Source organism: Lissotriton vulgaris, chromosome 5 (assembly GCF_964263255.1).
Source record: "Lissotriton vulgaris chromosome 5, aLisVul1.2, whole genome shotgun sequence".
Taxonomy (NCBI): domain Eukaryota; kingdom Metazoa; phylum Chordata; class Amphibia; order Caudata; family Salamandridae; genus Lissotriton; species Lissotriton vulgaris.
The window spans coordinates 96,578,920-96,604,280 of NC_141693.1; the positions used below are offsets into that span (position 1 = coordinate 96,578,920).

At 42.6% G+C, this 25,361-nt stretch overlaps 1 protein-coding gene across 1 annotated transcript in view; it reads left to right on the forward strand.

The window, feature by feature from the left end:
- Positions 1–25,361, forward strand: part of TTLL11 (tubulin tyrosine ligase like 11) — a 682,208-nt gene that overhangs the window by 355,475 nt on the left and 301,372 nt on the right. Inside the window, exon 5 of the mRNA XM_086920963.1 lies at positions 1,663–1,758. Within this exon, the coding sequence (XP_086777089.1) occupies positions 1,663–1,758 (96 nt within the window). The remainder of the gene's footprint in view (positions 1–1,662; positions 1,759–25,361) is intronic.

Here is a 25,361-nt window from a genome sequence, read left to right on the forward strand (position 1 = left end):
AGGTGCATATAGCTTACAAGTCATAAAATTGAAAGAGAAGAATACAACATGAACCCTTGAACAGAAAGATCTAACAGACTCATTGAGTACATGTTGGCTGCGGTTCCAGAGGAGTCATTGCATCCACTATATGGAAGTTAATGAACTTCCTCTCCACACTCTCAGCCATTTGATAGGGTTGTGACTATCCACAGTTCAGTGGCTGTACAGTAGTCTAGGAGTATCAGTGTTGTGAGGTAGCCATTATCTTGGATATGGAAGGGAATCTTCTGTATATCAAAAAGTGGAAGTGATGTCTCGAGTGTCTGAAAACTGATTGGCTGCAAAGGAAGAGATCATCTGATTATTTGCAGAGGAGCAAACTGTGGTGTTATGCATCCTCCTCAAGTTCATTCATTCAGATGTGGTATACACAAGAACAAACACAATCATCAAGCTTTATTGGAAAACAGACTAATTTAATATCAGAAACATTTTGGTGTTTCTTTGTGTGCTATTTTTTCTGAGCACCAAACAATTTCGGGGGCAGGTGTTGCTTAGATTCCTCTTAAAGGGTTCATAGTGATAATTTTTCCCCTTGTCCTTCATTTTTTAAATTTTTTGCGAAAAGCCACTCTGTACCTGTAATTCTACAAAATGAAGTCCTGAGAGGCTGTTTTTGTACCTTATAATTACCACTTCTATTGTGTCAAGATTTGTGTGACACTTTTTGCAGAGAACTAGTGCCTTTTAAGATTTATATTGTGTATCGTTTTTTTGGTTTGTTTTCCAATAAATATTGTACTCACCATATCATTGGAAGGACCCAAGTATCTTAAGAATACCCAACATATTTGCTAGAAATATTTGGAGTGCTTCTTGGACTAATGTGTGTATTTGGAACATGCAATATTATGTACTGTGAACTTTCAACCAATCATTTTTCGTTCATCATGCCAGAACTATGCGCCAAATAGACAAAGCTTTTTTTTTCATGAGCGGGTGTGGCTTACTTTTGGAAATACATAAATAGGTCTCACCTAACTCCGCAGTGAGTGGGACGTACGATAGTTACTCTCAGAAAAATCTTTGTGTGTTGGGCCATTTTATATAATTTTGAAATAGTGTCTAGAATCCCAACTGTATGGTGATGTGCTTTTAGATCCAATTAGAGAATGTATCTATGGGCTTCGTTTCCCATGTTGTGTCTTTTTGTTCCCATTACCAACCGCCTTAAGATAAGTGAGATAACTTTATATTGTAAACAACGTGGCCTTCTTGATGGTTAGATTAGCCCACTATTGACCTTGCTTTGGCTGATGTTATTTGGGAATCATAGTACTAAACTACTGTATTAAGGAAATATCTACTTACTGAGCCATTCATTAAATAATTGTGTTCTGTGTCACTGTTTCTTCACTGTCAGAAATCTTTCATGTATTGGCAAAGTAATAACTGTTCTGTGTTAGATATTTTAGCCTTACCGGATTTAGCACATAATCCACGCTTGTTTAAGGAAAAAAATGGTATGGATTATATTGTTAACAACTGCAGTAAAATATATTTATTCTTAGCATTATATACTCTTTATGTATTAAAAATTGTTATTAAAAAATAATGTTAAAAATGCATTGCAATTTCCAGCAGAAAAATGTAATAATTTGCTTTATCCTTTATGCACAGATTTTAGGGTTTGATGTCCTTCTTATGAAAAACTTGAAACCTGTTTTACTTGAAGTAAATGCAAATCCCAGCATGAGGATAGAGCATGAACAAGAGGTGAGGGGATTCGCATGGTATGTTGTTTTTTTGTGACTTTATACTAATATAATTAGGCTTGAATTGACAAAATGACAAATTGTGTTACTCATTCATTAACCGAGGTTTTAAGCATTGTTACTGAGAAATGTGACAACGGATTCCACAACATATTTTGGGTTCCCAGTGTTTTGCACTGTCATTGAATGGATTTCATTTGTTTTCAATACTTGGTTAAATGAATGTGATAAACACCTACAGAGTGAGCCAGATTATGATAATCCTTAGTGAAGATAATTAAGGTCACTGATAATGTCAAAGTAGCTTATAATGTGTAAACACTTTTTAAATTAGTTTTAGTGATTTGGAAGCATGGTATGGCCATTCTCTATATTCTGATAAGAATCTAAATGCCATCTGTGCAGCGGTGCAGAGGCGCAGGGAATGGTGGGGGATTAATGCTCAAAGAGCCCAGCGCTCCTTGCATTCCCATTGGTCCCATTTCAGTGATGTTGATAGTGTACCTCAAAGATCCCAACCCACAGCCATTTCTTTTTCCTAATGATTTCTTCTCCATCTACTTACCCCCAAGTACTACTCGAGGGAAGGTTAAAACATCTCTAAACAATTGAAAGCCATGCTTTACAGTTGGTCATAATTATGCTAAAAGGAACTGTATCCGACTGAAATATTGAATTTCCAGGTGCAAGAATGAAGTAATTTCTTGTACTCCGGTTTGAGCAGAATCTAACAATTAACCTTGAACTTGCTGCAGTATGTAAAGTAAATTGTGCTATTGGAAATGCCAATTTCTTGAGTTTCTTTTTTTTTAATACAGAAAACTACAACACAAACAAGTGCTTATTGTCATATTTTACAGCAAAGGATTTTGAGATGCAACTTGACCTTGGATCAGGACACAAGGGCACTTTACACAGTTCATATATTGTTTGTATAGCAGGCTATCAACGAATCCACACTGGACGATTTCTATTATGTTACTTCTTTTACAAAACATTGTATACATAGTATTTTCCATCACCTAGAATTGACACTTGCCACGCATACAGCAAGACTCATGCAGACTGTCTAATTTCTGACTGCTTTGTCTTTCAGACCGTACAGCTCATGGCGTTTGATATTACCATATTTTAATCTGCACATTTGATCCTATTTCTCTCCATTTGAATGAAATAATGTACTGTTTTCTCCCCACCTGTTCTGATGAAAAAAGCTCTTTATTACCTATGAGTGAGAAAGTGCCATCTGGTATCATGCATCTTAGTTCACAAAGAAAGTTATAATTGTACTCTTATAGGTAACTACTTCATTTGGATCAACTTTCCAAAGTCTTGGAATCCATAAAAAATACACGAATGCTACTGGGAAGCTGCTTCCTAGGAGTGCTCACCTGTATTAACATTTGTATATTTGGAAATCAATCTGCATTTCTAAATTTGAAAAACGAATGCATAATTGAATTTGCAAATGGTACTTCCGTTTGGCACCATGAAGACATTTTCAATGTGTGGGAACAACATTGAAGCACTGAACATCCAGAAAATCCGAAATCCATAACCAAGACACTAGTTAGGCTGAAAACACATCAAGAAAAGCAAATTAAGGGATTGCTGGATGGAATGAAGGACCGGCTTGACCTTCAACTAATATGTTGTGTGTGAACCATGACTGAAGCAGAATGTTATATTCACAGCGAGTCACTGGGGACTCATTTTGCAGTGTAATAACTATTTGTCTAGATGAATCAATATTCCAGTGTGTAATCAGTACAACTAAATGCAAGAATAACTAGCAGGCCCAATAGATATAATGAGTATGAGATTAATTAACTTTTTATTCATGGATCATGGACAATATAATGCTCAAATAGTAATCACACAGTGCAGTAAAAGTGAACAGTAAAAGGTGTGCATACAAAAGCCAGCTGACCCAAGATTCAGTAGATCAATTTGAGGAAGTATGGTCTAGTAGACTGTCTCCGTGTGACTTTCAACCTCATCAAGTATATCAAGGTCATCATCAGGACAATCAGAATTAAAAGCAACTGTGGTAGATAACAAATAGAAATAAGGTATGGGTTAGGAATGGGCTGGTCAAAGACAACAATATGATGTAGAAAGAGAGGAACTTAGAAGGGCCAGAAAGTCACAACCAATGTATCTGGTAGTGTTGAGAAAAGATCTCAGAAAGCACTAAATGGAAGGAGAAGAAGCAATCAATGGACATTGTAAGTGTGGCACTAAAGTGTCTGTGAAGCAGACATGGCCACGCACATGGTATATATGCAGAGTGAAAAGTCAGAAGATCTTTTGATAACAAGGGTAACCCAATGGTTAAAGAGTGCCAAAACGGTAGCCACATGAATTGCACATATATTTAGCTGCATAATTGAGAGTTTACCTGATTAGATCAAAATGCTGAAGAATGTGTCCAAAGGCACAGTGGAGATTTGCTTACAAGATAAAGGCCCTTAAAGGGTGCAATAGCAAAAAGTGAATGATTCAGAAAATGAAGGCCAAGCGTATGACATGTGGGCACAAGTGTGTGGCAAGCAAAGTCAATATTGATGCACCATGTAAGTAGGATGAACAAGTCACCTGTAGCACTAAGTACGACCAAAGGGAAAAAGTTGAGAATCACCAAAGTGTGGTGCATCAAGTTGTAGTCTTTCATCAAAGACAGAAAGTTGTTTGCCATTTTAAAGGTGGCTGTGGCATTTAGAGAGCGGAGGATCATGACTGTAAGTGCTCAAGATGGGTGCTTGCCTGAGCGATTGCACCCACAGCTGCAAACTCTGCACACAGGGGCAGAGGCAGAGATCTGCCAGTCTGACACACAAGCAGAACTGAGCCGGGCTGTGTGCAATCGAAGACTGGAATTCCTCAGTCAGAGAGTGGGATAGAAATTGAAATTGTAAAAACAACTTGTATTTCCTATGGAACATAGCTAAAGGCAAAGACAGCAGAAAGTAATTCCGGACAATGCCAGTGACAGTGGAAAAAAAAAATATATATATATATACATCCCGCCTCCAACTTGGTCATGTGACATATAGACATGAAAAACATACTATCGTATCAAAAGCCAATAGTAACATCAATTTCTATTACGTTATGTGCAAAGAACTTATCCCATAAAAAAGTATTATGGACTGCATAAATGCAATACTAAACAGGAATGGGTATAAAGTCTTAAATTAACATAACCTCAAAGAAAAAGTAACGGTCCCAACATTGCAATTAATAACTGGATAAATCCAGCAAATCCAACATTGCAATTGATACCTGGATGAATTCTGTAAAACAGATGGACCGCAACATATTCCAAAGAATTTTTGTTATAACAAGTCACTTGTTCCCAAAGGGACACAAAGAATTACGCTGGGATTAGCATAGGCGATAAAGTGCTAAAAATGCAAGTTTTTAGATAGTGACTAGACATCTCTACCCCGTGTGCAAAAAGCTTTCAATAAAGTGCAAGTGATCTAAAGTTAACAGTGCTAAAGTGAATGATAAAACATCTGAGTATAGAAAATGAATCAGCATGTTACCCGTATAAAAAATCGGACTAAGCCATATTGTTTCAATAAAAGGTAAATCTAAAACACTTTTTCAAAACAGTAATTCATCATATTAACAACCAATATAAAAAGACCCTTTGTATATTGTCCTATTAAAAAGTTAAATAGACAAAAGAGGCACACAAAAAGATAATAAATAATAACTAATTGAATGGTCAGAGGAATTTCATAGTTCAATAGATACCTGGGAACCTGCCTATCTATTAAAATCATAAATAACTGATACCAAAATGTCCCCATGAAAACAGAGGAACCCGATGGGCAACAGGGAACCTGACTACCCATCGGGAAGGGTTTATGTTGGATGTCAGAAATGCTGTTATACTGGATGGTATACCCCCTCTCTACCCTGCTCTAAGGTTGTGGCACCAGGCATTAATGTGCATGTTAGATACTGAACAGACTAAACCAGAGATGTTGGAGATTCTACTGAAAATTATGAATGTCCTCAGTGTTATTTAGGCCATTAGGCCACTTACTGTCGAACTCCAAAATAAATCGCGTCTCCAGTTGCCTCAGTAGCAGTTCCCTATTTCCTCCTCTCCGAGGTTTCGGGACTGATCCTACCACATAATATAAAAGGCAGCTTAGATCTTTATTATGTTTTAGCGCAAAGTGGCATGCTACCGGGTATGCGGGATCGTTATGTAATATGGCTCTGAGGTGTTTTAGAATCCTGACGTGCACCTGTGATTTTGTACTTCCAATGTAATTTAAACCACAGGTACACGTCAAGACATAAACTGCAAAGTCTGTCTTGCAAGTATAGTTGCCTTTAATGGGGATCTCTTCAGAGTCAAATGGAATATGATAGTGAGTTTTGTTGACTCCGAATTTACAGGCCCTACAATGGGTAGATTTAAGGAACCCGGCCCTAGGTTGCAGCCATGTACTCTTCTGCTTTAACTCCGGACTACTAGTATCCAAGACTGTCCCCATGCTTCTAGCTCTGCGGAATGTTACCAGTGGCTTACTGGGTAGAGTGGAGTTTAATATATTATCAGTAAGCACTATTGGCCAATTTTTCCTGATAATGTTCCTGATCTTGTACTCTTCATTGCTGAAAGCAGTGATAAACCTGGGACAGTCCTCTGATTCTGCGCCTACGATTGAAATAGGTTCAGTTGCGTCGATTTCAGCAGTCTCTCTAGGGAACAAACTTTCCCTGGTTCTCAGCCTGGCTTTAGCCAAAGCCTGGTTGAAAATCCCGTCAGAATAGCCGCGCTCTTTGAGTCGAGCCCTCAAATTGTTAATGCATCTTTCGAAATCAACAGGGGAGCTACAAATTCGTTTTATTCTCAACATTTCTCCATATGGGATGCTAGAAATAGTGTGCTTGGGATGGAGACTGGAGGCGTGCAATGTGGTGTTTCCTGAGGTAGGCTTTCTATAAAGTGTGGATTCTAGTCTATTGGCATTGACATAGACTTTAACATCAAGAAACTCTATCTGATCTCTGCTGATGTGAGATGTAAATCTGAGATTTAAAGAATTGTTATTGATCTCTCCAATAAATATCAGAGCCTCTTTTTCATCACCTTGCCACAAGATAAAGATATCATCAATGTATCGTAGATACTTGAAGCTCTTTTCCCTGACCCACACCGCGTGTGTGGCACTGAGAACCCGGTCCTCCCACCAGCCTACGTGTAAACAGGCATAGCTGGGGGAGAAGCAGGATCCCAACGCCACACCTCTCAGTTGTTTCCAAACATCCTTTCCAAAAATAAAATAGTTGTTATTAAGGCACCACTCCATCAAGCTCAAAATAACCTTGTTATGTTCATACAGTTCCGCAGATCTCTTGTTCAGAAAATACTTAGTGGCATTTAATCTATCTGTGTGCCCAATGCTAATATATAAGGACTCAACGTCCAACGTTATCAACAACATGTCTTCCTGCTACTCACGATCACTTATTTTTTGCAGGAAGTCACTCGTGTCCCAGGCGTAGCTGGGCAAGCTAGTTACCAAATCCTGCAAAAAGTAGTCGATGTATTGTCCCACCTTTTCACTGACACTGTTGATGGCCGAAATAATCGGTCTGCCAGGAGTGGGCAACACACATTTGTGGACCTTTGGAATGAGGTCAAATACCGGGAGAGCTGGAAATTCGTTAAACATAAATTTAAATTCCTCCCCTGAAATGAAACCTTCCCTTCGCCGTCTATGCAGGAGCTTTTCAAGAGTTACTTTGGCATTCAAAAATTCCTTATTACTGGACTTTTCATAACATGACGTGTCATGTAACTGTCTGTACGCCTCCGTTACATAGTCAGCTTTAGGCCAGATGACTACGTTTCTGTCCTTGTCTGAAGTTTTAACCACAATTTCAGGATTGTCGCTCAGCTTTTTCATTAAACTATGATAGTTGGCTTGTTTCTGATCAAATCTATTTTTATTGTGGTTACGGGTTTGGATGTACAACTACTTGATTTCCGAGACTATGCATTCATGAAATGTGTCGACAGCATCTTTGACCATCAATGGAATTAATTTTGATTTGCTTTTAAATGGAGTGATTCCTGCTCCTTTTTGTGTTTAGCCCGACGTTATTTAATGTCTACATGAGGCCGCTGGCTGAGATCGTCCGTCCATATGGTATTAAGATCATTACCTACGCGGACGATACTCAGCTAGTGGTCTCTCCGGCACAGGAAGGGGGATCCTCAGTGTGTGTGGATCTTGCTGGCTGCCTGGAGATGGTTAAGAGCTGGATGACCAAGTCTTGTCTCAAACTTAACGGAGACAAGACTGAGCTTATGCTCCTAGGTCGTCTTGCACCATCTTCTATCGATACTCTTTGGCCACCCAGCTTAGGACCTGCCCCTGCACCTAAAGATACCATTAAGAGCCTTGGTGTCTGGCTGGATAGGTCCCTGTCATTTGACCAGCAGGCAATAAGACTATCTGCCATCTGTTTTGGCATCCTTAGAGTCATCAGAAAAATCCGCCCTCTACTCCCCTTCGAAGCAAGAAAGACTGTGGTCTTGGGCCTGATCCAATCACGGTTGGATTTCGGGAATGCCTTATATCTGGGAGCTCCTGACTTCACTCTGCGCAAACTGCAGTTGATACAGAATTGCGCCGCACGGACTCTCTTACAAATCCCCCGTAGATCTTCAGTAAAGTCCGGCCTAAGGAGACTGCACTGGCTTCCTGTTAGGGAAAGAGTTAATTTCAAATCACTTTGTATTGCACATCAGGCCTTCTGGTCTTTAGGCCCAGCAATTAATCTTCCCCTTATCACACCTTATCATCCTGCCAGACAGCTGCGCTCAACCTCTGCCAATCTGGCCATTGTGCCGAAAATAAAGAAATCAAGATCGGGAGGCCGCTCCTTTTCCTATAATGTGGCCAAGCTGTGGAATGCCCTTCCCCAGCATCTAAGATCTAACCCCGACCTCACTTCTTTCCGCAAACAGCTGAAAACGCTTCTGTTCATCAACTAGTAATTGGGTAAGACATTCCTCCCTTAAGCTACCTAAGCCTCAGTTGGTATTCTTAGCGCTTGGATGCCTCAGGGCAGCTATGTGCGCTCTATAAAACTCAATTCATTCATTCATTCATTCATTCATTCATTCATTCATTATTTCATTCATTTTGGCGAGTCTGGTTTGTGTGTTGCAATCAATATCCGGACCCATAGGTTGTGAGCTAGTAGCTAGGCACAGATCATTGAGGGTCAGAATGGTAGGAACATCAGCTGCTATGACCTCTGCCGCTTCTTCTGGTGAACTTAGGTCTTCTGAGATGGTGGTTTCATTGCTCGATTTAAGTCTCTGTAAGGCAAAGAATTTCCTTAGCTTTATTTTTCTGATAAAACAGAAAACATCAATGCGTGTTGCAGCGTATATCAAGGACTGTCTTGGGCAGAAATTTAGACCAAGAGATAACAATTGTTCTTCGGCTTTGGTCAGAATTATATTGGACAGATTGATGACGGATTTATCACCTACTGTTTCTTCCTCTGCCATCCTTGTTTTACTTTCTTTGTTTGCAGAGTTTTGTTTGTGTTGTTTCCTTCTTTCTCGCCTTTTTTTGGTTTCTTGGTTTGTTGCCTTGGTCGCAATGTCCACAGTCTTTTGCCTTGGTCGCAATGTCCACAGTCTTTCCTCGACTAAAAAATCGAGCTCTTCTTCCAAATTTAGAATGGGGGCCAAATGTGCATTTCTATCCGAATCTCGGATGGATTCACTTGTGAGAGACTCGGTATCTACACTTGTTGCATCATCGTCAGTGTTAACATTTTCATTCCGTGCAATTTGTGGGACCTCATGTCTGTTGACTTTCCCACTGTACTGCTGCCGTTTAGCTGCACTATACTTACGGGCAAAAGTGAATATCTGGCCCTGGGCATAGTCGGCTTGGTCGCGTGCAAACTTGCTGACCTTCCTGACTTTGATTTTGTCCTCGTGTTTTTTTAGTCTTTCTACCATTGCTTCCTTCAGCTTCTTCGTCGCGTCTGTCTCTTTAATTTTCGCAATATCCTCGTCTAATTTTTCAATGACTTTCAGGATTTCTGCCCGATCAATGGCCGCATATTTTATAAGGAGATGGACTAGGTTCATCGATGCCGCTAAATTGCTCTGTCCCCATTCTTTCAACATTTGGGGGTTAGGTCTATCAAAGCTTGGTGCAAGCATGATGCGTAGTCCCCTTGGCACGCGTCCAGCATCTGCATATTTTGTTAGCGAATAATGTTCCCACCATTTAGTTATCTCCAAACGTTTCTGTTTTTCTAGATCTCTGTATAGCATCTTTATTCCAACATCCTCCCTTGCCTCCGCATTCATAGGGACTTTACTGGATATTTCCCTGGATATAGGTATCTGTCCGAATAATTCCTCAGCCTCTGCCTCCCTCGCACGGAAAGCTTCTGCAGACATGCTGTAGCTTCCACCGAACCTGTTTGTTTGTTGCAATGCACTCAGCGAGCCGCCCGTAATTTGTGACGCGGCTCCAGCTATAGAGTCCTACATATACAAAGATTATCCTAAATAGAGAAAACATAGGAGTAGAGAGCAAGGACATCAATTGAGTACTATTCCAGCAAAAGTAGAAGGAGAGACAAGAGGTTAATGAAGGAACCAAACAATAATTAATTATACAGGAGTAAGAAGTAAATTAGATACTCAAGGGCGATTAGATCAGCAGTATATATATATATATATATATATATATATATATATATATATATATATATATATATATATATATATATATATATATATATATATATATATATATATATATATTTTACTAAGCAGATATTAGTTAATGTATCTGGAAATAGTTTTCACTGCGTAGGAAACTGTGCTTCAGATGAATAACACAAAAGGTGGTGAACATACTGCAAGGCAGCACAATAAACTGCAGTTTCTTAGGATGTGGATGATTGTAATAATAAAGATGAGTTTGCTTCCAAACTCCTGTTTGTACGTAATAATCAAAAAGTTATTATTTTCTTGTGAGCAGGCCGTGCCCATATCATGTTGTGTGTCATGCGGTAGAACCTGTTTTGAACGTACTCAGTCGACGTTATCGCCTTTCATTTGTACCTGTGTGTTCTTTTGCTCCTGCCTGAGTCTATCATGGTGTATCCTGACAGGCGCTGTACATTGTCTTGTCATATTTCATGAAATGATGACGAATGCAGAAATACAAAAGTTTCATTGCAAAAATGATTGTTTGAGGAGTTCTATTTCTAATGATATTTTCTGGGCCTCTGGTGAGAGAAGGAAATTCAGGAGATGTTTAGCGTATGTTGGGGTAACATGCAGAGGTTGAGGGGTGTAAGGACTGGACAGGAACAGAGTAATTCCTGATGAAAGCAAAGACGAGAAGAAAATACATACTCAGTTGAATTACCAAATGTGAAGGACAACAGCATAAATATCAGAGAGCTGCAAAGCAGACAAATAATAGACGAGCTGGCATTAGCAGGTGGCACTTCTTTCATTCCTCTTGTGTCTGGAGAAGGGATGCTATGGGCTATGGGCGACATCCCTCCAGACGGACTAAAAGGACAGGAAGCTGATACAAGGCAACGGCACCCAAAAAACCTCGAATGGAAGGAGCCAATGAATCCTGAACGCTCAAAACTGAGCTAAAAAGTTGACGAAATCAGATAACATCAAAGTTACAAAATGCAAGCAAACAAACCCAGAGAAGAATCGAGGGGGCTGGAGTGCAGGGGGCAAAGCCTTGCAACGCACAGAAGTTCTACAATTGCCATTTTTTCGTATAATTTCATTTTCATTTTTTTTTAATTAAGTTTATAAATGCATAAGTATACCATAAATAGAATAGATTTTCTCAATATAGTCACTATAGTTAACCATTATCTGCACAGACACACCGCAGGTATATAAATAATAGCGCCCAGTGAGACTATTACCTTATATAGTCCATCTCCGACTATGCATGCTTGCGTCATGTCTATCTCGAGTGCCACCGGTCCGGACAGATTCTGATGGAGAACTCTGCAGGTTTTGTAAAATATTCATTTTAATATTTATTTCCTTCATCCTCTTATTTTAGTCCTCCTTTCACTCTGAAAGTGCCACCATTACTGGAATGTGTGGAGCATCCCCCTTGAGTTGCACCATGGAGCTCCACGCTCTTCTTTATTCAAAGGAAATGCTCTTGTTCCGCCGATATTTCATTTCATGAGGACCTGATATAATCATTGGACCATATTACCTAGTGCCTTGACACTAAACCATCTCTCAAAGGAGTTCCCATATCTTATAAGACTTGCCTGTGTCCACTGCCTTCTTCAAAACATATGCTCGCTCTGCAGCTCTGAGCCAGTCAACCCCTGACAGTGGGCTCGGCTTGTGACCACCTCCTGCAACATTCCCTCCTGGCAGCATAATCATGTAAACAAGCACCATGCTTGTGCTGCATTCCCCTCCCATTCACCATATTCTGTACCATAGATGACCAAGATGGGGCTTACCTGAATGTCCACATTTAACACTATTGGCAATATTTTATCCACATCTTGCTAGAAGGATCCCAAAACATGGCACTCCAAAAGCATATGTATATCATTGGCATCACGGAGACCGCTTCTGTTACTCTCATTTCTCCTGATCCTTGCCACCTTTAAAGGAGACCAGTGACAGCCGTGTATTGTAAAACACTGGTTCCTTCGAGAGTGGCAGATTTAACCCTAGTATACAAATGTTTCGAAGACACTTGCCATCATTCTTTGATTTCAGCTTACAGAAAGTCTGTCACCCAAGATGCATATAGTGGCTTAGGGCTTTTATATGACTTTGGCTTTGTAGGAGTGGGCTGCCACGCCAGCGCCCCAATCCCGCACCGCCAAATCCATAATTAGACCGTCCACCGGATTCTGACCATAACCCAGGTTGGGCGGTCGTGCCGCGGCTGACCCATTGTGGGGCCTGTTTAAAGGCTCATAGGAGAGCTGTAACAGGCACTGCAATGGGAACACCATTGCAGGTTCCTGCAGGGAATGGACTGTGAAGTCCATGCCATGCAGGAACTGGGGGCGCATGCAGACAGAGGAGCACACTATAAGCCCCCCTGCAAGCATCTCCTGGTGTAGAGGCAACAGGGGGGCCTGTATGGCCCCCTTTGTTTCCTCCACACCACACTTTTTATGGCAGGCTTACCGCCATTCATGGATGAGAGGAAACTCGTAATATGCTTCGCCGGCCGCAGTGGCACCGCCAAGCATATTGCAGCCTACAGACAGCTGCAACACCGCCAGGGATCTCTGATCCCTGGCAGTTGCGGTAGTGTCAATGCAGTCCGACGACCCCGGTCCTAATTGGGTAGTCGCACTGGCGGTGCCCGCTCTGCCACCATGGCTACCGCGGTCCGAATGACCGCCGTAGTCATATTAAGGCCCTTAGACTTCTCATCCAAGGTTGTAGTCAGATACCAGTACCAACAAGAGACTTCTTTCTTCTTAGGCACGTGGTTTTGCAAGTCCTTTTCCATCTGGCTTGAGTCAGCCTTGGGCCCGTCCTGATGCTTTAACCACAAGGAGATTTGCAAGTATTTAAAAGACGAAATTGAGCTCTCAGTTCATTCAGTCCATTGTTCCCAGGTAAATGGTTTACCTTTACACAACTGGTCACCTCATCTCGCCACCAATTCCTTTTAATGAGTTCATTGCCTTTATCGCTGAAACACCCAGGAGTCCTAGGAGAACCCCAAACTAGTGCAAACATTCTAAAGGATTGAGTTTTTAACAAATTCCCTATCTCAAACTATCGCCTCACTGCGGCCTGTAAAATCTTAAGTCTAACTTTAAAAAAAAACATGGGCACCCAAACTTATAGAGAAAACCCGATTCAGAAATACCCTCAGTCAGACAGTGCAGTATTTTGACAATTGTGTTTGAGTCCAGGGGCCCACTTAACATCATACACTTTTTTTAATTGAAGTGCCCAACAGTAAAGCTAGATATCTGGTGAGCCTAAACCCCCTTAATTTACTTCCTCCACAGTTTCTTTCCCGCTACTCTGACTCCTCTTGAAGCCCACACAAGGCGATGATGGACGGACCCCAAATCTGTCACAGTCACAGATCTGGGTTGAATCAATCATCGTTCTTCAGCTACCTTTGCCACCTCAGTTCCGACCCAGCCATATGTAAATCTGTCTTGACCCTGTTCCTCATGGGAACAGTCCAGCCCGAACTGCCAAGCCAGGTTTTTCGTGGACCGGAAACAAGCATCCTGGGACCGGTTTCAGGGTAACACCCCTCATCAGCCAGGCTAGCTTGAATCCAGTGGCAAAGTGAGCCCAGACAAAACTGTTTATGTCCCATTGTATTTTTCTTATTGAATATCAAAGGTATATTATCAAATAGAAGGGTTAACTGTGGTAGAACTGCCATCTTAACCAGGTTAATCTGGCCATATATTGTCAGAATAAGTTCTTACAATTATTAAATAACATTTTAAGTTCTCTCACCACCCTAGTTAACTTAATATCAGAGAGTTTTCCTAAATCCTTAGCCACAAGTCCCCCTAGGTATCTAGTCGCCTCCTTCTCCGCCTTCCCACTCACAGTTCCAAGATAATATTTTGGTCTTATCATGATGGACTTGGTATTGAGAATATTGACAAAAGGTTAATATCTCCTGCTGTGGATATATGAGGGTTTTACTGACATCTGCAGTGTAAACAATGAGATCTTCTCCTTATACGGCCAACTTCTTCCTGAAACCCTTGCACTCAAAAGCAGCCATCTTTATTCAAGCTATGGCTTTGTACAAGGGCTCAATATACAGATTGAATATATTGGGAAGACGGGGGTACCTTTGTCTTGTCACTCTCATTATTCTTGCATGCCCAGTCAGATTTCCATTTACCAGAATCCTTGCTTTACAGGTACTGGAAAGTGTAGCCAATTGACCTGATCAAAACCCTTAGCCGCACCTATCAAAGCAACCGCTAAGATGGCAGAGTGGGTAATGGCCAGATCTATAGTTCTTCTTGGGGTGCATGTCAGCTCATGTAAGTTCTGTCCAGGAATGAAGCCTTTCTAAACATCACGGAGCAATGATTTTACTTCTTGAACCATCATCTTTGCCAAGATAGGAGTAAAGATGTTATAGTTATCTATACTAATATAATAAAGAGAGAGCCCAAACCTTTGAGGCGGGTAATCTCAGGAACCACAGCACCAATCACAACACCCTATACAGCGTTGGAAAGGGCAGTTGCAGCAGAAGGACATAGGCTATGCAGACCCCCACGACATACATTTAAAAGGTAAAAGAACCGTGCCAGCAAAGTAGTCCCTTGTGGGTGTGTCTGCGTTGTGCTGTGGGCGTGTGCTGGGGGCGTGCCAAACGATGGGGGCATGTGGTACGTTCCGCCCTTCATGCCATGTCTCATATCGTGTGCTGCGGGCGTGTGCTGGGGGCGTGGGCGGGGCGCGGGATTACGGAAAAAAAAGCGAGCGTTGTACCCAATATTTCATTGTTTTTTCTTTTCAGGTTCTTTACATTCCAGCTCCGGGTGTCCACCCTGCTCCCTTTAAATACCCCTGCACCCCATAATCATAACCCACCCTTACTCCTTAAAATATCCCACCACCCTTAAACACTAACCCATCTTAACCCTATAAATATACCCTGTACCCCAAAACCCAAACCTATCCCTAAACCCTAAAAATACCCATGTACCCCAAAACCCAAACCTAGCCCTAAACCCTTAAAATACCCCTGTACCCCATAACCCAAACCTACCCCTGAACCCTAAAAATACCCCTGTACCCCAAAACCCAAACCTAGCCCTGAACCCTTAAAATACCCCTGTACCCCAAAACCCAAACCTACCCCAGAACCCTAAAAATACCCCTATACCCCAAAACCCAAACCTAGCCCTGAACCCTAAAAATACCCCTGTACCCCAAAACCCATATCTATCCCAAAAACTGCCCCTGTACCCATAACATTGGTGGCACGGCGGCCCACATCTCCAGCAACATACTCATATTTTTCCACCACCGATTTGAAAAATGCACAGGTCTCTCTCATTGATGGCCAGCACCGACATACACTTTTAAACACACCTCCCGCCACAAGTTCTAGAATTGCGGACCTTGGAGCTGGGGAGCTACGTTCAAATCTCGTCATCAGCTCAACATCCTGTGATTCCAGGCAAATTGCTTTGTCTCCCCGTGCCTACCACAAATGAATGTGTTCTTCTGTAATGTAAATTGTGCTCATGCCATGTTGTTGAGTTTGTGCTATATAATATTGCAAGGAAAAATAAAGTAGGGAAACTCGAGTTCACACACTACTGAACACGCACTCTTAAGTGCATCAGCAGTGCACTGTGAATCGGAGCGTTTCACAGGCCTGTGACAGATAAGAAATGCTATCTAAACGAAATCCTACAAAACAATATACTACTGGCCGGCAGCAATTCATACCCTGACAACATCGGGACGGGCGGCTAGTAATTTAATATATGTAATAAAAATTGGCCTGTAGGATTCACATTTGTCCGGGGGTTTCTTTGGATTCAAAATCAAAGAAATTACAGCTCCCTGCTCGCAGACTGGTATTTGAGTACTTCCTGATATGATAAAACAGCGTCTTCAGGACTGGGATTATTTTTTCCACTAGCTTTCAGATAATGCTCTGCTGGAATGCCATCTGGTCAAGGGGATTTCCCATTCTTGCTCTTCTTTTGTGCCTCATGAGTCTCAGCTTCACTGATTTCCTGACCCAAAGCACCTGTTCATGATCTAGTTTATGAATATGCTTCTCTCTTAATCAGGTCTTCAGTTTACAAGTAATGAGTCCCAGCTTCACTGATTTCCTGACCCAAAGCACCCATTGTTCATGGTCTAATATATGGATATACTTCTCTCTTAACCAGGTCTGCAGTTTAGAAGTGTCAGTTACACCTCCAGCTCTCTACAGATTCTCAAACAAACTGAAAAAGGCGTACTCTGTTTTCTGAATGGTATTAGCGGTAGCATTCATGCTACTGTCAATAACTTCCATTATGTGATTTATGTTCTGTTCAGTCCTTGCTTTCCAAGCAGCGCTACTAGACTGGAACTTTTTTTGGGGGGGGGGGCCTGAAAAACCAAACAATGGAGGCGGAGCTAATGCTACAAACAATTAAGAGTGGACGTATTCTCCGAGCCAATACAACAACATAGTGACAAACTATGTGTTTTGCACATATTGGAAAAGCCAAATACTATTAGAACAAACATGATTTGGTGGACTTGACAAGGTTTATAGACTACTTACAAAGAACTTTAAAGGAGGAGTTTGAGAGAAGTGAAGTAACAAGCAGTTTGAACAGATTGCAGTGCAAAGCTCATTAAACAAGTTTTCGTAAAGTTATTTAAAAATGTTGCCCCTTATCTCCAATTCTCCGACAATTCCTTCCTGAAAAAGGTATGTTTACTGCCTGCTTACCAGGATGTTGCAACATATTCTCATGCACAGCTCTCACAAAACTTAGCTTAGTGGGTTAACACGCCTGTATGGGGTGTATGACTGGCAAGTGACAGGTTTGATTCTTGAATCTTTGTTTATCTCTAATGAAAATGGCTGAACACCTCTCAATGGCCAATATTCTAACATGTTATTTCCCCTGTCATGAATCTGCAGTATCTTAAACATAACATAGTTGTTGTTAGTGCCCCCACATTGAGATGTTGTGCAATGCATGATTAAGCTACATCCATGTAGTAAGCCACTAAGCTGATGCTTTGTCCTGTGACGACGTCACTCCGAGAGAAACAGAAATAGTGTCTCATACATGCATACATTACATACATACATTATAACAACCAGCTTTCAATTCTTTTCTAAGACCCACAGCACATAAAGTGTCAAAACCACTCAAATATCTTAGTCTTAAATCTTGGATGTGCTTGATAAAATGCATAATTTTTACTCTGTAAATGTGGTTCTTAAATGTGTGTAGTTACTACAGTAAAAAGGGTGATGTACACATTGAAACGTGTTGTGCACAAAGAAGTGTCTTTTCCTTGTGTATTGCGTTTGAATTGGTAATCTATTATGCGCAGATTCATGCTATATTTGCCAGGCCCTGGTTTAGTTAGACAGCAGAGTTAGGGTTCACAAGTATTTTGCTGCTACACTACACTAGTTAGAAAGGCACAACACAGCGTTGCAATACCTATGCAAGGGAAGTGCTGATGTTACACTGTACAGCCTCTTCATAGACACCTTTTCAGCATTTTCCATATCTGTTTGCACTATGAGAAACGGATACAAAGTGGTTCATGCTTTAGGCAGCAGCTTACACATAAGTAGTGTGTAGCATTTATTTATGAGAATATTCTCCTAATACATTTGACCAAGTTTTTGTGGCAAAATCTGTTAAGGGAACATTGTGCAGTATAGTGTTAGATACACAATTCAGAATCCGTCCAGATGCTGAAGGTCACTGCTCTGTGAGATTGTTATGGACGAGGTGTGTTTGTCATGCGACCTATAAAGGTACTGTATATATTGTGTATGTTTTTCACAGTTGTGGTCTTGCCATGTGTTGTTGCTAGAGTTGTCAGTAAATTAGCCGATCCAAGGGCCTGGCTCAGATCTTAGAGCCCGTGCAAGAGCTGAGCCCTGAAAATTTTTGCTATGTAAATCACACAAGAAATATTACATACAAATATGATAAAGTGGTAAAAAACTAATTTTAAGTGTATTTCTTTAACAAGTGAAGCTCTACATTATATTGCTACACTGAGAAGTATTTATTAAAAGCTATGTAGAAAAAGAGTTTTGGTGAAATAAAATATTTGCTTAAGATCACACAATGTAAGTGGTGAAGCTGGTATTTATCCAGGCTTTCTGTTTTCACTTTGTTCAAATCAGCCAGAAAATGGGTATCTCTCTGTCTTTCCTTATGTTAAGGCTTTGTTTTTACCCCTTTGTGACCTCCACCCAAAGAACAAATGGGAGCACGTTTGATGACTACGAGTTGATCATGTTCATTGCTTATAGGCATGGGTATGTTAAGCGATTTCCACAGAATCCCAGGATTTGGAGCTGAAGCCGAGACTTGAATCTACTTCCCCAGTTCCAAAATCGGCAGCACTGGCCGTATCACCACATCCTGGCGAAAGGGGGGAAGGGTTGGGGGGGGGGGGGTGGAATCTGCATTAAAGTTCGGCTCATTACAGGCTCGAGGTTCCAACAGGACATCGAGCTGAGCCAGAGCCAGGCTTCAGGCTTGAGTTTTCAATGGCTTGCCCACCTCTTGTTGTCACTGCTGTTATGTTTGAATTTGAAGTGAAATGGAGTGAGAGATAGGTGCTCTCGACCGATTCTAATGGACAGAAGTATGTGAGTGCATTGTGGACTATGTTTGGAATGTTGTGGAATGAGATGAAGGGTTCTGTCCTTCAAGGGTGCAAAAATATTGATTTCAGCAGTTTAAGGACACACACATTTACCCAATTACCCCCAAAGCAACCTCTATGGAAGGAGAATTCCAGATGCACTTTGCAGTACAACCAAACCTACTGCACCCACAATAAACTGGGCTAAAAGCAACAATTTCCATGAACGAGTGGATCAACTTGAAGGGCTGGCCATTAAATAAAATCATTGATAGAACCTCATGACCGAATGCAACTCCTTATTTGATATTTTGTTTAATTGGTGCTTTATGTTAGAAGTTGTTTTGAAGGCACAAAAAAAAGTTAATTAACATTTATTTTCTAATGTCATAAATATTTTACTTTTAGTTGAATGTAAAACCCTTCTTTATTTTTTTCCAGTGTAATAGTACCTTGGGCCTCACAAGCATTGGGAAAGTGCTATAGAAATCACACCATATTGCACGCCTGCTTCTCACCATACTCCTATTGAGCGATCTTGCTAGCTTTCCACTGTTTCTTGATTTGTACTTCCATATCATCTTTAAGAGCAGATTATGCGGTATGAAGATCTTGTAATACACGTAATCCTTCCATCTTACAATGATTTACACTATTCACATTATATTGACTACCCTAATTTCCTCTTCTAGCCTCTAAGCCTCCTCCTCTCCATTTTGTTTTTATCAAGATGGGAAACTGCACCTATTTCCTGTCCTCTTAACCACATCGCCGCTGCACCAATTCCCCCCCGGTGCTGAACTTTTCAGATTTACATCATTTCATGACGAGCTGGGCTCGGCATCAGCGTGCGAGGAGGCTACGCCATGACGAGCCCAGCTCGTCATGAGTGTGGAAGGGGTTAAAAAGCTTTAAATGTGTCCCATACTGTGTGAAGGCTAGCTGAGCCCAGATTTAAATCAAAGAAGGCTCCAGTACCCTCCATCAGCTGTTAAATGACGGCCTATTCTAAAAGAATTCTGGTCATCAGGGTCCATCTTGATTCATCCCTTTGATGTTTCATATCAAGTTCTATATAAACCACAGCATGGGCCGATATATGTATAGGACGATGTTAGATACATCTTACATTATCCACTCCATTTTTATCTATTAGGAAAAAGTCTAAGCAGGAATAATAACCATACAATTTACGGTGGTGATTATACCTACTTGTCCTCCCAACTCTCAGCCTCCTACCATCACTAATCCCAAGCTCTTTTCCGAAAAAGGATAAGTAGGAGAGTGATATGGAATGTTGCACTTGCTTATTCAAGGTAGGTTGTTGGACCTGGGGTTACCAGTCTACATAGGATAGCCTGGCACAGAGGGGGTAAGACTAAACTCCGAGGCAATTTGTGTTAAGCTTGCATCACACTGCGTGCAGTAACTCAGCGCCCATCCACCAAAAAGAAAGACTCTACACCAGTTTAGAAAAATACGGTCTGTTTTATAAAACTCTCTTCATTTTCTCTTTGTTTTATACCAGATTTTTCAATTCAGTGCAACAAATAATTCTTCAATCATGTATTGACATTTACAAGGTTTCACATCGCATCTCTTGTTATCTCTTCTTATTCAAGAGGAAGGGTTTCTAGAATTCACCCTACACCTCCCTGCTTCAAAATTAATACCACAGTACAATTGCGGAGGACATTCAGAATAGAGCTCTCCTAAGAGGTACTGATTCATACATTACCCTCGGGTATACAGGGTCAACAAAGGCTAGAGATTACAGTTGCCTAGCACCTTTTCCCTTTTTTTGCTCTTTTGCCACTAGCTCACTCAGCTGCACATCTAGAAGAAAACAGGCAGGTTATTCACACATTTCCCTTTTTCCACACAAGATATTTTACTCTTGCAGAGGTTGACCTGTCTACCATACGAACATTTCTGTGCCTGGTTTATTCACATAAGGGTATTCCCTGATCTCTTCTTTAGCCCTTTGGTTCCGCACTCCAGTAATTGCACAGCCTAACTGAAACTCTCCCACTCTTCAAGTACGGCAGTTCCAGGAATGATTAGGTCGAATTCCTATGGAATTCTGAAAACGTTGCTGTTGGACCGTTCTACGGCACCTCAGGCATGAATGTCACCCCTTAAGTCCCCAGCTCGTCACCCACTAAAGCCAAGGTCCGATCGTTCTTGCCTCCACCCTCTACCCGAGTAAACTCCCAGCTTACTTCAGTACTGGTGTGTGGTCACTCTAGTTCTAGGCAGCCCCCGGTCTGTGTTTTTGAACCTGGAGAAGCTCCGCTGAGGGTTGGTTTCTCTTGCCGCCTCCCTCTCACGAAGCGGGGTTCAGGCGTTCTTCTCTCTGTGATCCGGCAGCGGCGTGTGAACGAACTTCCGCGGCCCTTCCCTCGCTGGCTCCGCCCACGATAAGCTCCGCCTTCGGCCGGCCTCCTCCAGCTCTGGTCCGCCTTCTCCGTCGCTGCCGCTGGCTTCCTGCTCCAAGCCTCCGCCTTCTCCGACGTCACCTCAGGTTCTCTCCAGGGTTCAACAAGACCCCGCCGGGCCCCGCTACCTCTGTCACAGCGGAAGGAATTCATGCCAGGGTGGGCACCTCCTCGCAGAAGGGTCATCAGCTGGCTCCAGAAATTTCCCACCCGGTGAGTCCTTTTTCCCTCACGCGTTGCGATGACGATAGCTTGGGCTCACAGGGCTGCTGACTAATTCCCCACAACAATTCAAAGGGGCAATTTAGACTTATTGCTGCAATAGAAGTCCCTTCAGAGCTAATTCTCTTCAGCTCTTCAGTAGTAACATGGTTAGAGGTCCCAGAAGGATTGAAGTAAAACGGGGGTCTCTAGAGGATTAGAGGTAATTCTGCAAAGGTGGGGATTGGTCAACTCAAGAGGGGTCACGTCAGTACAGGAAAGCAGCCGGCCTACAGGTCGATCTAACCCCTTTATAGTGCGTTATCCTCCTCACTAAGTCGCCTCTCTCCTCGCCAGTTCCCCCTCAACCTCTCTCTGGTCACTTCTCACTCCAACAAAATGGTCGCCCTGGGTCTGACCCTTTTATAGACTGGCCCTGAGTTTCAGAATCAGCTGGAAGGTTCTAGGGCCTTCCCAGTGTAGTCCTATGGTGTAAGTCTCTGAGGTAAAAAGAATGTGGCAGTTACGAGCCACCATTTTGTGACTCTGGTTTCACCATTTCAAGAGGAGGACTAGGCCTCAAAAAGAAAAATATATATATATGGTCAAGGTAGCACCTAACCCCCTTGGACAACACCAAAAATTCTAGTGAACATAAAAAGGAAAAGCATTAGGAGGCAAAAAAGGACAAAATAAATAAATAATAGGAGGGACCACCCAAAGGGCCGAGAGGTCTAACATAGGTCTATCCAATACACTGTCTAATAGAATATTGAAATCCATCCCCCATGATAATAAGGTGGTTGAACTCCAAAAGATTAGAGAAAATCTTCCTCAGGGTCCTGGACCATCCACATTAGGACCATAGTTCCCGACACAAATAAAATCCCTCAGTTGTGCCCTAAATTTGACTATTTCCCACCTACCTCTATCATCACCTTTTGCCCTCAGTACTTCCAATCCGGATCACTGCCTTCCAGGTGCTGCTACCCCTCTTGCACAGGTCATCTATGAGCTTACCCAGCTCTGATTGCCTGTCCAAAGTTGTCTTGGAGAGATCTGAACAAATGCAGAAGGAAACCCTCTTGCTTGCAACGACAGCAACTTTAAGTCAGCACCAAAAATGTGCTCTTTTACACAATATGACAGAAAATTCACAGGAATCTTCCTAGGTTTCTTACCGCCTGGGGCAATTATAAATGGATCTTGGTGCACTTGCTGATTCTCCTGCACCAAATTCATCATAGCATCTACCGGTTATACAGCCTCTTATAGCAAGTTTACTACAAATCATTTAAGATCAATCAATCAATCATGGGCATTTATAGAGCGCTCTACTTACCCGGAGGGTCTCAAGGCGCTAGGGGGGGTGGGGGGGGGGGGGGTGCTGCTGCTACCCGAACAGCCAGGTCTTGAGCTTCTTCCTGAAGGCGAGGTGGTCTTGGGTCAGGCGCAGGTTGGTCGGGAGGGAGTTCCAGGTCTTGGCGGCCAGGTAGGAGAAGGACCTTCCTCCTGTTGTCGCTCTTCGGATGCGGGGGACGGCGGCGCGGGCATGACTGGCTGATCGGAGGTGTCGTTTGGGAGCGTAGAAGTTGATGCGGTTGTTGAGGTAGCTCGGGCCTTGGTCGTGGAGAGCTTTGTGTGCGTGGGTAAGGAGACGGAAGGTGATTCTCTTGTTGACCGGGAGCCAGTGCAGGTCTCTTAGGTGTCCGGAAATGTGGCTGTGTCGTGGGATGTCGGGGATGAGTCTGGCTGAGGCGTTCTGGATCCGTTGGAGTCTCTTCTGGAGCTTGGCGGTGGTTCCGGCGTAGAGGGCGTTGCCGTAGTCCAGTCGGCTGGTGACGAGTGCCTGGGTGACAGTCTTCCTGGTCTCGATGGGGATCCACCGGAAGATCTTCCGTAGCATGCGCAGGATGTTGAAGCACGACGAGGAGACGGCGTTGACTTGTCTGGTCATGGAGAGGGAGGAGTCCAGGATGAAGCCCAGGTTGCGTGCGTGGTCTGTCGGTTTGGGTGCGGTGCCCAGGGCGGGGGGCCACCAGGAGTCGTCCCAGGGCGGAGGGCGAGGATCCCAGGATGAGGACTTCCGTCTTGATGATCTCCTTCCGCCCCCCCCCCCCCTCCAGCACATTCAGAATTCTTAGATTGTTTCTTCTCACATTATTCTCCAATCTTTCCATTTCATTAAAGACCGTTTTATTATTTGTCTCAGGGGCTGTAATATATATTAATTGGTTCTGCGACAGTGTACAATTTCTCATCTGCCTCTTCCTAATATCTCAGTGGGAGTAGTTAAACAGTCCAACTTTTTTTCAAACCCTCCACAAGTATCTGTATTTCTCTTTAATTTACTTTCAAGATTTCAAAACCTTTCGTTTCTGCTGAGAGGCTTAGAAGCATTTTCTGTATACCCACTACCTCATTAATCCCCACAGTCTTGCGTGCTACTGTTGTAGTTACCGTTCCTTTAGTTCAGTCCTCTCCCCCTTTCCACCTTCCTCCTTTGGAGCATTCTCCAGCTGACTCCAGCTGACTGGAAACCTGTGATGGTGTAAGAGACATAATAAAGATCTTCTCTTATCCCTACGGCTACGTCTTACGACTTGCCTTCATCAGAACCTTTACTTCACCCACTGGCAAAGAGTGCTCTTCCGCCTCTCTTCACCTGCCACATGCCCTTCAGTATCCCACCTCTCGGTATCCACTTTCAGTTTAAAGAAGGACCTGAGCGAGAGGGTTACTTTAATGGTAGACTTTGCCCTTTGCAGTTGCCAGTCTCCGCTTCCCAAGCCACTGCTGGCCTATGTATACACCTTTAATGCTGCCTACCTTTTATTTCTGCTCTCTGGTCTTTTCCTACCATTACCTCTAGCTCTCTGTCCAGGCTCCACCACACAGAGACCTACAACTTTCCTCCCTCAGCACAGCGAACCTCTCTCACAGGCTCCTATGCCTTTCCGGATCTCAGGCTATATCTATGAGTTTTAGAAACACCAATTTGCAGTTGAACAGGTCAAGTCTACCTTTTTACTTAGAGAGGATTCTAGGGTGGATAAACCATCCAGTGCCTGCCCTTTTGTTCCCTTTAACCTAACCCGTTCTTCACTACATTCCCTTGATGCAAGGGCTGGTGTAAGCGCCGACATCCATGCAAGCAGCTTCCCTGCAATGCAACCATCTGTTCCGTCTGAGGGAGGCTTGTGAGCCCAGTGGAGTCCAAAGGCCTTGCTGACTGCTTATCCCTCCTGATGGGAAACAGATTGGGAAGCTGCTTGACCTCTCCCGAGCTCCAACGCCACACGGATCCACCTCGTTTTTTTGATGTAGCCATAATCTGCCCAGAAATTTGTTGCAAACTATTACTGCTTCTTACTGAGACCACATATCACGTCCATATACTCCGCTCAGTAGTTGTGCACCTGTCCTACTCCTTCAGCAACACGTCATGTTTCCCTTCATCTACATCCTCTTTCTAAGCATTTCTCACATTTTCTGTTGGTGTTGACCAAATATTTTGCTCTAGTTTATATTTTGTGTGTGTCTTTATAC